This window comes from Nesoenas mayeri (genome assembly GCF_963082525.1).
Source record: "Nesoenas mayeri genome assembly, chromosome: 15".
In the NCBI taxonomy this organism is placed as follows: Eukaryota; Metazoa; Chordata; class Aves; order Columbiformes; family Columbidae; genus Nesoenas; species Nesoenas mayeri.
In genome coordinates, this window is record NC_137559.1 from 1,942,094 (window position 1) to 1,958,334 (window position 16,241).

At 54.4% G+C, this 16,241-nt stretch overlaps 1 protein-coding gene across 5 annotated transcripts; it reads left to right on the forward strand.

The window, feature by feature from the left end:
* The first annotated feature begins 1,961 nt into the window (after positions 1-1,961).
* MAFK (MAF bZIP transcription factor K) lies at positions 1,962-16,241 on the forward strand. Of its 5 annotated transcripts, none has more exons than XR_013922853.1 (4): positions 1,962-2,173; positions 10,356-10,435; positions 11,473-13,343; positions 14,741-16,241. XR_013922853.1 is itself a non-coding variant. In XM_080353668.1 (3 exons), exons 1-3 carry the CDS (start codon positions 1,975-1,977, stop codon positions 11,905-11,907), a joined length of 714 nt encoding a protein of 237 aa, XP_080209794.1. In that variant the 5' UTR covers positions 1,962-1,974; the 3' UTR covers positions 11,908-16,241. The 5 variants fall into 5 exon arrangements, 1 of the variants encoding a protein (XP_080209794.1); XR_013922854.1 differs by having other exon boundaries at positions 11,473-12,924; positions 15,035-16,241; XR_013922855.1 differs by having other exon boundaries at positions 11,473-12,339; positions 12,805-16,241.

The window sequence follows — 16,241 nt, forward strand, 5'->3', positions numbered from 1 at the left end:
ATCATGGCTTCAGGAAATTGTGATGCTGGGTGTGTTTTGAGCACATAGTGGGTGGGCTAGAGCCACAAAACCCCACACTTCCCAAAGCAAAGCCTTTTTTTCATCCAGGCTTTCACCAGAGGTCCTTTCTCCCATGTACTCCTTTTAATCTGGTTGACGAGTGTATATAATTGCACACTCCCTGCCCAGGCTTTCCCTCTCTTGGGGGACTGGAGAGCTGCTTGTTGTTTACTATCAAAGGCCACTGCAGTCTAAAGGTCAGCAGCGAAGGACAACAGACCTTTGGAGCAGAGTAGCTTTCCCCAGGGAATGAAAACAAAAAGTTAAGAGCTGTTGTGAACAGAACAATTCACCCAGAAACAGTATTTTGGGCAACACAGCCACCCTCTTTCTCCATGCCATATGTGACCTGTCAAATCCATGTTGTTGCAAAGTCGGGGGAGAATACCTCAATTCTTGTGAGCCCCACAGAGCTGTCACCACAGAGGATGAGACCCTTAGCTGGGACACAGTCAGCCCATCCCTCCTGCCCTTAGGGATGTCTCAGCCTTGGATGATGCAGGACGGCTCTGACCACTCTTGATTATTACCAACTGGACAGTGCACAGTGGCAAGTGGCCATGCTGGGGACAATAGTGGCCAAAAGGCTCCCAACTCCACACCCCTCTCCCTGCTTGTCTTGGATCTCTGAGCCACCAGAACCCACCATGGATGTAAAGGAGACCTGCAGACACACCTCAGAGGCATCAGTGGGGACCACAGGGATGGTTGAAATCAACTTTCCAGCCCCGAGCTCCCCCCATCCCCATGCTGAGGGCAGGTTTTCAACCAGAGTCTGCAAATCTGGGAGAGGTGGAGGCCAACGCTGTTGCAGTCACATTGGGCGGCAGCTTTATGCCCGCGCCTGGGAGGTGTAAGCAACCTCATTAGCTCAGTTCCAAAAAAGAATAGGGGTTTCTTAACAACAGGGAGGTGCGTGGCCCTGAGCTTCACTTCAGCCAGGGCTCACTCTGGCTGCACAGACCCGTGAGGCTGTGGCAGGTGTGCAGGTCACCATGTTTTGCAACTCACATTGTGCAAAGGGAGCAGCGAAAGATGGGGTCTTACTTAAAAGCCTCAACTATGGCCCCTAGGTCTGCTCCAATGAGGATATTTGGGCCCAAGGCTGGAAAGCATGAATTGCACAGGGCTGACACAGACTTTCTAATATAGTCATGAACACAAAAAAATCAAAGAGAGCCCAGTTTTAATGGAGGCCATTGGGTTGGGTCAGCCACCTGTGTTATTACATTTTTGGATGCATTTTCATCACTGTTGGGTGCTCCCAAGGTCTGTAACATCTCTCACCCCATTGGGGTCAGGTGTTGTGTTAGCATGTCTCACAATTGCACAAGCAAAGAGTGAGCGTTGGGCACAAGATCTGGCCCCGGGGCAGGATTTGGCCCTGCAGCATTGCCGTGGGGGGAAGTCTGGGCCCCGGGTGGGCTCTGTGACCCGGCGATGCCAGGGCACAGCTGGTCCGGTGCCCGGCGGAGGAGAGCAAACCCTGCCAGCGGCCACCTCGTGGAGCCCGAGAACTAACACAGCCTCTGAGCACCCCCGGGAGCCTCACGGTGTCCAGGACACGCTCCCCCACCGCCGCCTGCCCCGACCCCCTGCACACCCACTCACGCGTGAAGGTACAAAACCCCACGACCGCACCGCGCCCCGCTCCACCGGGGCCACTCCGGGCTAAACGGGAGCTTTCGGAGAGGGGTCCCCAAGGGCCCGGGGAGAGCACGGCCTCCTGGGGCCGGTGCTCGGCGCCGCACACCCCGAACCGGGGCGGGAGGCGCCTCCGTGACGGCGCCATGCACGCCCCGCCCCCTTCCCCGCGCCCTTCCCCATGAATGAACCGCGCGGGCGTGGCCGGGGGAGGTGACGCGGCGCCGCCGGGGCGGGGCCGGGCCGGGTGACGCGCGGCCGTGACGCGCCATGCCGGAAGCGGCGGGGGCGCTGGTTGGTCGGCGGCGCGGCGGGGGGGAGGGGGCCGCCCCGCGCTTGTTGTTGTCCGCGGGACTCGCTGGCAGGGAGGGAGGGAGCCGCGCAGCGCCCCCGCCGCCGCCCCTGCCGCCCCCCCCGCCGCCCCCCGCCGCCGCCCCCGCCCCGGGCGCGCGTTCCCGCCGGCACGCAGGTGAGGAGCCGCCCGGGCGCGGCGGGGCGGGGGGGTGGAGCTGGGGAGGGGGGGGTGGAGGGGGGCGTGCGGCCGCGCGCTGCCGCCGATTTGGGGAGGGAGGCGGGGGGGGGGGGGCGCGGGTCGGTCCGCTCTGGCTCGGTCCGGTGGGGTCCGGTAGGGCGCGGGCGGGCGGGGCGGCGGAGGTAAAAGTGCTGAGTCACCACCGCGCCGGGCACGTGGTGCCGCCGCCCCTCGCACCGGGCCGGGCGCACACGTGGGGCCCGGCGGTGAGGGGCGCGGGGCGGGGGGAGCAGGGCCGCGCTGCCGAGCGTCACCTCGGCCCGGCCGCCTCCGAGCACCCTGGGAGCCGCGGCGGGGCGGGGGCTCGGCGGGACCCGCGGTCACACCTTCCCCACCGCTCCACACCCCGCGCGGGGCCGGCGGCGCTCAGCCGCCCGCGGGACGGGCCCGACGGGGCTCCCCCCGCACCCGTGGGGACACGGGGCTGAGGGACCCCTCGGGAAGGGACGGCGGTTCCGCGCCTGGGCGGTGCGTTCCTCTCCTTGTTATTATTTTTATTCCCCCCCCTCCCCGCCCCGGGGTTGAGCGCGCTGCCTGCCTCTCAATGGTTCTTAAAATACATGTGAGGAAACCTGTTGTGACGCCGCGCGCTCCGCTGTCTAAAAATAGCAGCTTTTGTAGTACGGAGGGAGCCGGTGCGGTGGCCCCGGTGCGGTGGCCCCGGTGCGGTGGCCCCGGTGCGGTGGCCCCGGTGCGGTGGCGACCGCGCTGAGCCGCTCCCCGCCCCGCCTTATCGGGCGGGAGCAGCCACCGGTGGCAAACGCCGGCTGGGCTCCTCGCTCCCCGGCGGATGGGCTGGGGAGGCGGGGGGGGTTAAGGGCTGAGCGGGGGGTTATCTCTCTGGAGCACGGCTTCTTGTTTTGGGTCTAAAGAGGGAGGGGTACGTGGTGCGTTCAGGCTGGTCCCGGAGCTGGCGGGAGGGGTGCGTGTATGGGGTAAGCCCTGAGAGTGGGGTGTTGTGTGGTGACCTGGGGACATGCTGGTGGGAGGAAAGGCGACGGGGACATTCTGGGAGCGGGTGCTACCGTGTGACTGGTGGGCGCGGGGCAGTTTGGGGATTTAGTCAGAAATGGGGTGGGTGGGGGAAGCCTCATCTGAGCGCCGGCGAAGGCAGCGGGGGAACATCCAGGCCACAAGCGAGGGGAACTGAGATCTCCAAACTCTCCCAGTGTGGCTGGGTCTGTTTGAGAAAGACTTTCCTCCTCTTCTTCCTCAGGCTGAGAGCCCGCTCCCCTCCCTCGTGGGCTGCTCCGCGGAGGATTTACTTTACAGATTCTGCCAAAAGCAGGCCATGAGGTCTCAAATTAGGAACGAGCCCCACTTCGGGCAAAGTTGTTACAGAAAAGGGAAAGGCCTCCATTTTCACTTTCACTTGGCTGCCCCCTCCGTCACCAGCATAGTCCTAAAGCTGAGCTGGGACTGCACAGGCAGAGGGAGGAAAGTGTTTCCCCGGAAAGCTGCACGCCTTTTTCTTACACTTTCAGACTTAATAAGCCCTGTCCGTGGCCGCGCTCACCCCGCGCCCCAGCCCAGCACGTTGCACCGCGGTGCCGTCAGGGTTTAGCAGCGAGTGAGATTACCTGGTGATTCTTATTTATTTTTGCTCACTGGTGAAACGGGTGCGCGTTCCTCTGCTTTCCCCCTCTCCTTCCGTGTGTCCGCGGTGCTGCCTGCGGAGAAGCCGTCCTCGTGCAGTCACTTCCTAGGGCTGATGGACGCCGCGGCTGCCCAATGGCAGCGCGCAGGGCTGCGCGGCACCGCCGATAACTCCGCTCCTTCGCGGCGGAGGTGCCAGACCGGCGGTCCAGCGGCGACGGGGCGATTCCCGCAAGGTTGGGGCGTGCAGTGATTCTCTGTCAGGACACCCCGCTTGCTTCAGCAGCTCTGAGCTTGTCAGGGCTTTGCACCTGAGCTATTAGATGTTCCAGGCTATATTGCGCCAGGTTTGTACCCTGCTTGGCAAGTGTTTCTGAACCAGAAGCAGAAATTTGTTAGCTCTTTTCCCTTTGCTCGCCTGTCAAGGACAGCGTGCCTTGTCATATTTTATCTCATTTCTGTGCCGTCGCCCGTCTCGGCAATCTGTTGCGGCAAAGGAGTTCAGTACCGCTGTGTGCCTCCTGAAAGGGAAAAATACAGATCAGCTCGATACACTGATTTCCATCAACGTTGGAAGATGATTAATGGCATGGAATGCGCCGCAGAAGTTGGTATTGAAAATCTCTAGCTGTGTGAGATGTTTGGGAAGCAAAGAAAGGACAGCTGGGAGCACTGGCCCCCGCAGCAGTCGGGATTTGTGGGATAAGCTCACTCGCTGATCATTTTTGTAAACATCCAGCTGTGAAATACTTGAGTGGTGCTAGCACTTTCAATTATCAGGAAGTTTCAGGCTCAGCACCCTGTAGAGATGAGCAGGCAGTTTCCACTTCTGCGTGAGCTGTTGTTTCAGGCTATCTTCAAACTCAGGCACAGAGTCTTCTGGACATGAAGCCACCGCAAGCAGCGCGGAGCTCTGTGACCATCCACACACGGACTTGGTGGGGGGAAAAGGCAGGAACGAGAGCGATTGCCCTGCTGCTGAGCTCCTGAGCGGAGGGGCAGGTTGTGTAGCGAATCTCAGTGCCTTGCAATATTTAAGGACTCTGAATAGCGATGCCAATATGTTCCATTATTAGCAGTCGGTGAAGATGCCTGATGCATTGGCTGGCATGTGGGGTCAGGAGCAGTCAAGTTGAGAATCCCAGCTCTGCCCCAAGGTCCATCTGAGCAAGTTATTTGCTACGCTGCGGCTCAGTCTGGCTGTCTGTAGGAGCTGCATCTCTGGGCTAGTGATGCTGAGGTGTAATTCTGGTGTAGCTCCGTCACTGCACTTCTAAGTGCCTGGTGGAAAAAGCGCTGTGTGCTGGTCAGTGCCGGGGCCGTCTGCCACATACCTTTCTCTTCCAGCCACCTACTCCATGAAGTTTCTGAGGTGACACGCAAGCGTACCCTCCTGGTACTGCATATCCTCCTCTCCCAAACCACAGGCTCTCTGCAGCATCTGACTAGGTTGTTTACCAAACCACTGAAGACTGTCTGATCCATGTCCAGGCTTCCCCAGAGAGCGCCTCAGAGAGCTGTGTCCTGGCAGCTCTCAGATGCTCTCTGAAGGTTCCTGAATCTCCTCTTTGCTGCTGGATGCTGGTTCCGATCCATAAGGGAAATGGAAAACTGGCCAGCTGGGCGAGGGCTGTGTGGAGCTCCTCTAGAACAGTAAACAGTGACTCACCCCCTCCTTGTGTCTTCTCTCTCTTCATGTCAAATATATTGCCTCGCATATGCTTCTGCTCTCTGATTCACACCATCAGCCTGTCCCTCCCCGTTCTCCTTACAAATGAGTGACAAGCGTCAGTCTGCCTTGCAGGATGTGTGAAGATTGTCAGAGCAGGAGAATGGCTTTCTGAATGATGGGGAGAGGGAGGGTGCTCTGCCTACCACGCTGCGATGTGCCGGGAATCCGCGTCGTTCCTGCAAGCGGCAGAGGCATGGTGATGAAGATTTAAGCATCTGTAGTTGCCTTCACCTGTCAGCTCTGACGTTATCCTTGGTATGCACATCTGTTTGGCTAGCGCTCTGGAGCTGGGAATAACTTGTGGATGAATGAGAAATTTGGGTAACTTTACTAAAACGACTGCCTGGGATTTATATCGCTGCGTTTGGGAATGAGTAGAGTATTCCCTGTGTAACTGCCAGTGCTGGATTGAGACGCGATGGCAGAGATCCCCATCGCTGCTTGAACCTTACTCTGTTTTTCTGCCCTCTGGAAGTCGTTGCTGGCCTGGCTGAAGGTGAGGGTTGCATGTTTTCAGCTTGCTGTACGTGTCTGAGGATGAAAGCTAAACACCAGCAGGGCTGGCTGCCAGGCACTCATGTTCTGGCCAGGGTTGTCTTTCAGTGTAGAAAGAGTTCTAAAATTCGAGTTCATCCGCAGTTGTTGGGTGTCGGCGGTGACTTTATAGTAATTCCTTAATGCATAATGCGCTTTGAAAGCCCTGTAGCGTGGAAAGTCTGAAATCTCATTCTGGCATGTTTTTCTTTCTTAATTGCAAGCCTTGCGTGGAAAGCTCTGTCCTACCTCTGCCTGAGTCAGGCTTTCTGCCCTCTTCCTCTTGCAAAGTAAAGGAGCTGGGGATCTCTAGGTGGTCCAAGCTGAGACCATCAGGCTTGGGATGTCAGCTGGAGACCTCCAGGTTTTTGGGAGGATGTTGCAAGGGGCATAGGAGTGGTCTGAGAGAGGGAGATGGTGTTGGCAAGGCTCTGAATGGGTAACTTCATTGCAGAATTACAAGGGCTCTTTATGCAACCCACAGTCAAAACACTTGCTTTAAATACAAGCGTGGAGCTGCGCTGGAAAAGCCTTTGCCCCTTACAGTTGGTGTATTACTACTCGCCGCTTTATTTATGTAGCGTTCAAAGTGTGTTGTACAGCTTAGAGAACAGAGATGTAATGCGGTCCTTGTTCCAAAAAGCTGAGCTCCTAATTTTAGCTGTGATGCGGCAAATACAATTAAGAAAAGAAGGGCAGGAATAGGGTAAAGACTAAAAGGGTTCTAGTAATCAAATCGCAGGCAGGGTCCCAGAAGACCCCTGTGCAGCATGTTTAGGGGACGCTGATGGGTATGGCATGTTTGCAGGATGGTTTGTGATTTGTGTTGTGGGGTTTTACCTTCTAACCACGGGAGATGCTGTGCTGATATTAGTTGGTTTTTTTGGTAGCTGAGCAGTCCCAGATAGTCCTGATGAGAAGTATTTTGCAAGCGGGGAGATGCAGATGTTGGTGAGGGTTGCGAGTGTTGTTGGTTTCAAGCGCAGCCTGGACCACACCTGAGGGTTCACCTGATGCGGAGATAAGACGCGCCCTGGCACTCGTGTCTGACTGCATCACTGAAGCCTGTTTGCTTCTGCTTGTGCTACCAAATCCTGCCCTTAGGGTCAGGGCAGACCCCCATCTCCCACCCCTGTTTGAAGGGGGTCCCACGTCACGATTCCTGACAGTGCCTCGGGTCTCCTTGCTCACCTCTGTGCCAGCAGCAGCTCTGGCACATTGTCGCTGGTGCAACAGAATCATAAAATGGTTTGGGTTGGAAGTGACTTTCAAAGCTCATCTAATCAAACCCTCTGCACGAGCAGGGACATCTTCGGGTTGCTCAGGGCCCGGTCCAGCCTGGCTTGGGATGTCTCCAGGGATGGGGCATCCACCACCTCTCTGGGCAACCTGGGCCAGTGTTTCACCACCCTCGATAGGACGGATCTGAGCCCATGTCAGAGGGGTACTGGCCCATCCAGGATGCTGCTGCGTGCGGGGCGAGACAAGTGCGGCACAAGACCCTGTATTGAGCACAAGGGTGTCTGTGCCTTCCCCCGAGGAGCGTGCGGGGTCAGGAGATGTTCCTCTGACGACATGGAGCAACAGGTGACCAGAAGGGGTTCGGTCAGGTGGAGCTGGAGCATTGCTGGGGGTGGCAGATAAGCCCACATGCTGACCCCCACCAGAGACAACCTCACCTCTGCTTTTCCATGCTATCTTACATTTCTTTCCATCTGTGTGCAGCCGAGCGGCCCTGTTCAGTTTTTCCATCGGCTGGCGTAGAAAGCGCTTTGAAGCCAGGCTGGGTGAGGATCAAAAGGCTTTTTGTGTAATCGGTGGGTGTGACGGGTCTGTCGTCGGCCTCCCCCTCCTTTTTGACTTTCCTTTTCCGCTTTTAGCAGCGCGGAGTGCCGCCAGCGGGACGGCAGCGTGCCCCTTTCCTTGTAGGGATGGGGGCGGCCGGGGAGGGAGGGGGATGCCGAGGGAAGGAAGAGTTTCTGATGCTGTGGGAATGTGAGCTCTCAAACTCTGTAAACAGCTGGTGACTCACTGCATAACTATGGCACCAACTGCCTGCGCGGCCCGACGCGCTCTGCGTCTGCAGGGAGGGGGCTGCCGGCCCTTTCCTTTACGCACTGGCAGCCTCTCTGCTCTCCCGAACTCGCCAGGACGAGGAGCTTTTTCCTTCCTCCTCCGTGCTAACACCTCCGCCTGCGCCTCCGGCCTGGAGGTAGGGGTGGGCGGCGAACGCCCGGCGCGGAGGGGAAGCGATGGACGGCGAAAGGGCAGCGCTGGGGCGCAAGGAGACGCCTGCGCTCGCAGGAGATCCTGCCCGCAGCCAGCCCTCGTGCAAAACACCCAGTGTGGCATCAGCCAGAGGTCAGGAGCATCCCCGTCCCTCCAAGGTGGCTGCTGGGGACTGGGACTCGCTCCCTTACCCCATGTCCAGCCCCGGTGATGAGGAGGCAGGGGCTGCTGGATTTGTGCCCAGGGTGGGGTTTGGTGCTGGAGGAGAGGAGGGAAGGACTCGGGGATGCTCTAGAAAATGCAGCACGCACCAGTTGCTGTAAGTGGTCCATTCATCACGGAGCATCTTGGCTTGTGTGCTGTGCGACTGTCCTTGTCCCTCCTCCAGACATGGAGAGCTGTGCTGTCTGGAGCTTAAAAATAGAGGAGGCACCTAAATGTACTCGCTAATATATCTAGGATAGTATCTCACGGCTTTGCACTTACGGGATTGTTTTTTTCTTTTATTCCTCCATGCTCTTCATCTTGTTTTTTTACGTAAGTCGTGTGACGATGAGGTGTCTTGACTGATAAAATTGAAGTGACAGCAGCGCGGGCTGAGCCAGCACCTTCACCCGCATGGCTCCCGCTGGCCCCCGCACCCCACCTTTGTGTCCCCCCCACATCCCGCCTCCCCCTGTTTGCAGATATGAATGAGTTTGTTTACTCTCCGACGACCTCGTGATGTCTTTGCACAGACATGACCTGAAGTCATTATTGCTTTTGGGCTTCTCTGTTTCCATGGCGACTGTCTCCGGGTTGGCTACTTTCCCAAGGTCACCATGGCAACTATCAGAAGGGAATCATGCTTGGGATGCTTTGGCTGGATTTTTCATGAATGATTAGGATGTGTGACACGATGCAGACGTGGAAATGGGGAGGGTTTGGGCTGGGCTGGAGAGGCGGGGGAAGAGAGAGGACTCCCGCCAGACGGGCTCTGCGGTGCCGGGGGGTGCGCAGCCCTCGAAGCCGCCCTGCGTTCGGGGGGGACCGGCACCTCGCGCCCTCCCCGCTGGGGAGCGATAGGCAGAGGCTGTGATGGTGGCGCGGCTGCGGTCACCTCTCTCGCGGTAGGTACCCGACGGACCCGCGTGCTGCCATCACCGCGGGGCGAAGGGTTTGCGTGGAGGCGCGGGCAGGTGGGTTTTCTGCGAGGTGTTGGTGTTAGAGGTGTAGTCGCTGGTTAAGGTGAGAGTGAAGGGCAGCGTCTCGGCAGGGGATGGTCTGTGTCAGCGTGGACATGCTTCCACGTCACTAGAAGCATCAGGCAGGTCAGCTCTCGCAGCCTGGGGCCGAGAGGATGGGGAAGCAACAGTCTTGGTGGGTTGGGAGAAGCGAACTCCTGCCTTGCTTTGTTGTCAGGGGGGCTTTTGTTTCTGTTGTTTGGCTTTTCTGGTGGCGTCTCCTCTGGGTGGGGACGGCACTGAAAGCAGGTTACAAACCAGGCAGCTCCTTTCTGGGTTGCTGATTCAATTTGGAGCCGGGTTAATAATAATCAGAATAAGAACGAAGGGAGTTGTTGTCTTGTGGCTTTTCAGCGCCTTTTATGAGCGGAGGTAACTCTTAATTCAATCCCTAGTAGGCCGTTTGAAGCGTCTGGGATTCCTCCGGAGGGAGGTGAGCGAGTGCCTGGGCCCGGGAGGCCGCGCTCCCCTTGGGAAGGGCTGCGCATCGCAAGGCAGTGGATGGATGGTGTTGGCAAACGAGAGCTGGTGTCCTTTCCCACATCCCTGCCCTGTTTTCCCTGCTTCATCTTGCTGTAGTTAACAGCAAAACTCAAAGTCTTTAGCATTAGAAAGTCATGCACTCATCAATGCAAATTTCTTTTCACTGTATGGGGTAAACACTTGGATGGATTCAGACATCAGTTTTAAACAATTGTGTGGCTGTTTCTTTCAATGGTGGTTGAGTTGGGGGTTTGGACAGTGTGTTGGGTGCCTTCATCTCTGAGGTGACTATAACCTGAAAATCTCGTTTTCTTCTTTCCAGTTGCAATTTCTGAGCGGTTTTGTCCGGAAGACTGTGCTCAGGTTATGACGACTAATCCCAAACCGAACAAGGCGTTAAAGGTAGGGAAGCGGGCGATGCTGGGTGGCGGGGAGGCTGTCACACAGCCATACGTGACTGTCCTTCGTTCTTAGACTCACAAGAGGATGTCCATACAACTTCCCACTATTGATATGTAAAGTTAGGGTAGACCAAAACCGACAATACCCAGAGAGAAGGGTAAAGTCTCGGGGATGGTGTGAAGGCTTGTGCATCCCGGTTACTATCCAAGAGACTTTTTACTATAGCAGGTCTTGGCAGCATCCTGAAACCAGTGCTCCCAGGCCCTTAGAGGCACTGGGAAAAGGGACGTGTCCAGCTGGTGTCTTTCATATCCATGGAAAATGCCTGGCACACCATATTGATGGCAGTCTGTGCAGGTGGTGTTGCAGTTTCTTTTCAGTGTCTTGGCTCTTCATTCCAGGTGTCCTGCAGTCTCTGAAGAGATAAAAGGGTGGTGTCTCAAAGGTTCTGTGGCAGCAAACCTGCTGGATAAAAAGGCCTTGGTGTCTCTCATGTAATTTCAGAGCCTGGCCTGTGCTCCAGGAAAACCAAATCAGACCGTGGTCCTTTAGCCAAGCAGTTTTGGTTTTGTGCAGTACTTGAATGAACAGTCTTCAACAAAAAGCCACAAAATGCTGAATTAAACCCTGCATACAAGTGGCTGTTCTGCTTTTGAGGTACTGCACTGGTCTCCCAGCATAATCCCGGGAAAAAGTGTCATCGTTAGCATTTGGTTTGAATTCTGGGTCCTGACAAAGGAACACAAAGGGCTTCAGTCTGCTTCACATGTATCTCCTTAAAAAAAATCACGCTGGGTGTGTAAGGCTCAGTGCTTTCTCTGACTTAAGAGGGTGACCTAAACCCAGATGACAGCAGTGCTTGGGTCTCTGCTGTGTTCAACCCAAATGTCTCAGTGGAGCACGTGCCCTCTACGGTGCTTTGGGGTTGTGTTCCAGGTAGGGGTGCCACACTGCTGAGGGGTGGCGTGTCTCTTTGCTGTCCAGAGCATCCCGTCCACGTCGGGTTGCTGCTACCCCTGTGCTGTTGGTATTTACAGGTAAAGGAGGAGTCAGGAGAGAATGCCCCAGTGCTGAGTGATGATGAACTCGTGTCAATGTCCGTACGGGAGCTGAACCAGCACCTGAGGGGTCTCACCAAAGAGGAGGTCATCCGTCTGAAGCAGCGGAGGCGCACGCTGAAGAACCGGGGCTACGCTGCCAGCTGCCGCATCAAGCGTGTGACTCAGAAAGAGGAGCTGGAGAGGCAGCGGGTCGAGCTGCAGCAAGAGGTGGAGAAGCTGGCCAGAGAAAACAGCAGCATGAAGCTAGAGCTGGACGCCTTGCGCTCCAAGTACGAAGCACTCCAGACCTTTGCTCGTACTGTGGCGCGAGGGCCTATTACCCCGACCAAAGTTGCCACCACCAGTGTCATCACCATCGTGAAATCAGCCGAAATCTCATCCAGTTCTGTGCCGTTTTCAGCAGCGTCCTAGTGCCCTCGGTGGGGGGGGGAACTAGCAGCCTTTCAGAGGGGAGGGGAGAAGGCTCTTATGCATTGTTCCAGAGTCCTTGGTCACGGCAAGAATTGGCATTTTAACAATTCTCTTCCAAAAGTGCAAAAAAATTAAGAAAAGAGAAGGAAAAAAACCACAAACAAACCCACCAAACCTACAAAGAGAACCGAACTGGCTGCTTCTGTCCGGACTCAGCGGCTCCATCGAGCTCTCGTGTCCAGGATTTGAGCTCTGTACGCAGTACAAGTTGCAAGATCCGCTTCCTCCTTCCCCCTGCCTCCCCAAACCCCTCTCAGCCGTGGGGCAGCTTTCCAGCTGGGAGAAGATACCTGAGGAGCCTTCGGAGTCTTTGTGAATGATGCTCAAGAGCCAGGAACACATGGACCGTAGAAATCATCGTGTGAGATGAATGTATGGGAAAAAAAAGAGTTTCCTTTAGTGGCATCCTACTCCCCGTAAGAAGGGTCTCCCCCACCTTCCCCTCTTCCATCTGGTGTTACAAGGGCAGGGCTATAGGCTCCTTGGATTAGATTTCATCCTGCTATGAATGGATGGGAGCGGGAGGACGTTGGAGACTAATGCTTGGGTCTGACCACACCCGTTAGGAGTAACCTTTTGTTTTCAATCTATGCTGTTAAAATATGGAAAAATATATATTTTACATATTTTAATATGCCCCATTACCTGTGTGGCCTATAAACTACATCGCAGCTTCCTTTATTCCAAGCCCAAGTTTCCCAATAGCTCCTTCCCTAAGGTGTGCCTGTGAATTGGGTATATTTATGCAGTTTATTTCTTCCAAAAGATCCGCGGTCTTGAAATGGTGACTTTTTTTTTTTTTGGTTTTTGTTGGTTTTTTTTCTGGATTCACTGAAGCTTAAGGGAAGGAGGCACAGTAGATGCTGTGAAGAGCCGTGTGGTGGGGAGGAGAAGGGGAGACGAGGAGGAGAAATGCTGCAAGTGCGAGCAGGTGGAGGCAGAACTGTCGGCGAGAAGGTGGGCCGGTTCTGCTGGGATCAGCACTATGAGAAGGGGGTTTGTGCAGAGCATTTCGGGAAGATGTTTTTAAAGCACTGAAGCGTAACTAGAGGGCAAATAGCGTTCAGACGGGAGGAGAGAAGTTGCAGAACCTCCTCCTTGACAAAAGCATTGGTAGTGTAGCGATGGACATCCCAGCCGGAGCGCTGGGCTCACCAGTCTTTGACCAGGGAAGGGCTGTGGGGAGGTGGGACAGGAGCTGGAAGAGTCTGTTCCTCTCTGTAGCACATCAGGCGCTGGAGTTGGGATCCAAAGAGCACAGTGGACAGCCCTCGGTGTTCAGCCTGTGTGAACGTGACCCTGAAACTTGACGCTTTCTCTCGGGGATGATGGGTGAATTGTCCCGAGAGGCGCGCGGAAGGCAGGACGGAAGATCGGTGTGTGTAGGGGATGGAAGGGTTGGGATGGAGAAGTCGTTCGTGTGGCTCTGAGCAGTGGTTTGGGAGAAGGATTTCTGGCTCGGCAATGGGCAGGAGGTGGGAAGCCAAAAGGAGAGATGATGGAAAGATGAATGTTTCCAGGTCACTGTAAAAAAAGAAAAAAAAAAAAGAAAAAAAAAGAAAAAAAAAAGAAAAAAAAATAGCTATGTTGGTGTTTGTGTGTTTTGTTGTTGTTTGTTTGTTTTTCTTTTTGAAGTAGGAAAGAAAAGGGACTGTGAGTTTCGCAGGGCAGGTCAGAGACTTGTGGGATGGACGATGCCTGTTCTCACACAGGTGAGATGAGGTTGCTGAGGTTTGAGATGAGGGGCAGAGCTTAGAGGATTTGGGCTCCAGAACAGAAAACAAAGATCACGGAGAACTCATGAGCGTTTTGAACTGAAAGAGCGTAATCAAGTGCCACAGTTGTTGCAAAGGGGACAGTGAATTGGCATCCGACACCCAGTATAATTTGTTGTTTGAGGCTTTGTCTTGCCTTGAATGGCAGTAAGTTTGTAGAAATGTAGTGAAGCCCTACTTGTCATTGGAAGAAGTTGTTAGCTTGCTTTTTTAATTCTGTTTTTTTTCACCTTGTCATTGGAGTCTCTGGATTTCCCACGAGGGTCCTTTGAGAAATAGGTTAATGAAAAGAGAAACCTCAGCCTTGGTTCTCGTTCAGTCCTCGACATCCGTGACCTTAGTGAGCCAGAAAGGGTGTCGCTGAAAGGCTTCCCGGTGGCTCGTTCCCCCTGCCGGCTCCACGGGCCGTGGAGGGGAGCAGGGACTTTCCTTCAAGTGATTTTTCCAACACGTAGAGTGTGGGTGACACTTGGCGTTACCTCATTTCTCCTCCACTCCCTCCCCGTCTCCGAGCGGGCAGATGGATGTCCTGTCTATCAGTACCAGTTATCGACTCCCACAGCAGAAGCTGAGGAAGAGAAAGATGTTAATGTCATTTCCTGGTCCTCTCATGTTCTCCAGCTCACAAACATTGGAAACTTTTCCCAGACCTTACAGGTGCCTCTAAAAACGGGCGAAATGGAGCCTCCTGGCACCGTTGGGGCTTGAGATGAAAACCTTGATGAAAAAAAGGCCAGTTGACTTGAAAATGCCCAAATGCTTCCAGTCTTTAAAACAGCTCCAGAGCTCCGTAACATTCCTGGCTAGATAGGAACACCCTTGGCTGCCCTTGACCCCCCCGGCCGGGGAGATCAGACCAGTCGCACTGAGGGGGACGGAGGTTGAACTTTGTTCCGTGAGGTCTTCTTGCTGTTGGAATGAGTTGAGAAACATATCTTTACGTGGCACTTCCCTTGTGGCCAAGTATTTCTCTTATTTTTTGGGGTTTTTTTTTCCAGTTCTTGGAAGGGTGCCAAAGGCTTGTCCAAGTGATTGCTAGTTCAGTGCCGCTAGGCACTTAAATCTCTGGTCACTCGATAAAGAACAAGAGGCCTGGGTGTTGTTAAAGCTGTTGATACCATAGCCATGGTAGGTAATCCATATTGGATATCCATAAGGACCACATGGAAATATTTAAAGAGAGAGAAATATATATATATAAATATATAATTATATACATTTTATCGTACAGATTTTTCGTAAAAAAAGCAACAAAAATAATAATAATAATAATTTTTTTTTTTTTTTCCAAGTTTGATACTGTAAATCTTTATTAAAAGAAATTGCCAGTCCAGGGCTCCCTGGGTGGTGACCTGGAGGGGAATGAAATGTCCTGGCTAAACTTCCACAGAGGGATCAGAATCGCAAGGTAACGTGGAGGGAGGAATGACCCGAAAAGCTGTTGTCCGCGTTGGAGGCCCAGCTCCTCCACCCTGGAGGACCCTCCAGCTTGGGGTTGGTGCATTGCATTCCTCTGGAGTTCGGTTTGTTGCTGTTTGGTTGTTTTATTTTATTCTATTATTATTTTATTTTGTTTTCCGTCCTGCACTTGCCAGCCCGACCCGTGGGGCGGGAGCTGCGTGGGGAGCTGCCCCAGCCCTGCCCCTCGCTTGGCTCTTGGCTGCCGCAGTTTGGATGCCGCGGCTCCCTTCTCTGCCCTTTAACGTGTCCCCCCACCCTGCTGAGGAGCGCGGGGCTGTGGGTTTGGGCGCTGGAATCCTCTCCGCCGGGCCTGGGGTGGTTTTGTGTTGTGCTTCGTTTCTTCGTTATTGCTCCCCATCCGCAGCGTGACCTGGGCGGGAGGCAGGAGAAGAACCCACCGGGGAGCAGGGGGGACGTGGCTGTCCCCGTAGCCTTGTGTGCGCCGTGCTGGCAGCGGGGAACCCTTCCCTCCAGGGCAGCTCCGCGTCCCTTTGAAGCGAGTCAGCCCTCTGCTCTTGCCCAATGTACAGACCGCAAAGAGCAAGCTTAGCGACCTGGGTGACACCGCAGCCCCGGGGCGGGGGACAGGCCGGGCGCGATGCCGCGGGGCGGTCAGCCCATGGGATGGCTCAGACGCGGGGAGGACAAGAAGGTGGCATTTTAATTTTTGTTTGGTTTTGTTTGTTGTTTTTTTTTGTTTTCTTTTTTTTCTCTCTCGAATCATTTAAATTCATTGTCATGATTGTTTTTATTTAAAAAAAGAAAAAAAAAAAGAAAAAAGAAAAAAAAAAAAGAAACAAAACCGAAAAACTTTTGTAATGTGGATTTGTTTTCCTTCGTCTGTATTTCAGTCTGCTGGGGTGTTTCCGTAGATGGTGGATACTTGCTTTCATTTTTTTAATGATAGAAGTCTTCTGTTTTAAGTTGTTTTTTATCACCAGCTCATTCTATCCTCTGTGGTTACTCAGTAATTTCATTTCAATATTTATTTTTGTGCTGCTTTTTTATTATAAAATAAATTATTGATATACCAAGCAA

Coding starts and splice junctions, on each gene's coding strand:
- MAFK (XM_080353668.1), top strand. CDS start 1,975: ATGCCGGAAGCGGCGGGGGCGCTGGTTGGTCGGCGGCGCGGCGGGGGG. Junction 2,174..10,355: donor GCGTTCCCGCCGGCACGCAG/GTGAGGAGCCGC, acceptor TCTTCTTTCCAG/TTGCAATTTCTGAGCGGTTT. Junction 10,436..11,472: donor AACCGAACAAGGCGTTAAAG/GTAGGGAAGCGG, acceptor TGGTATTTACAG/GTAAAGGAGGAGTCAGGAGA.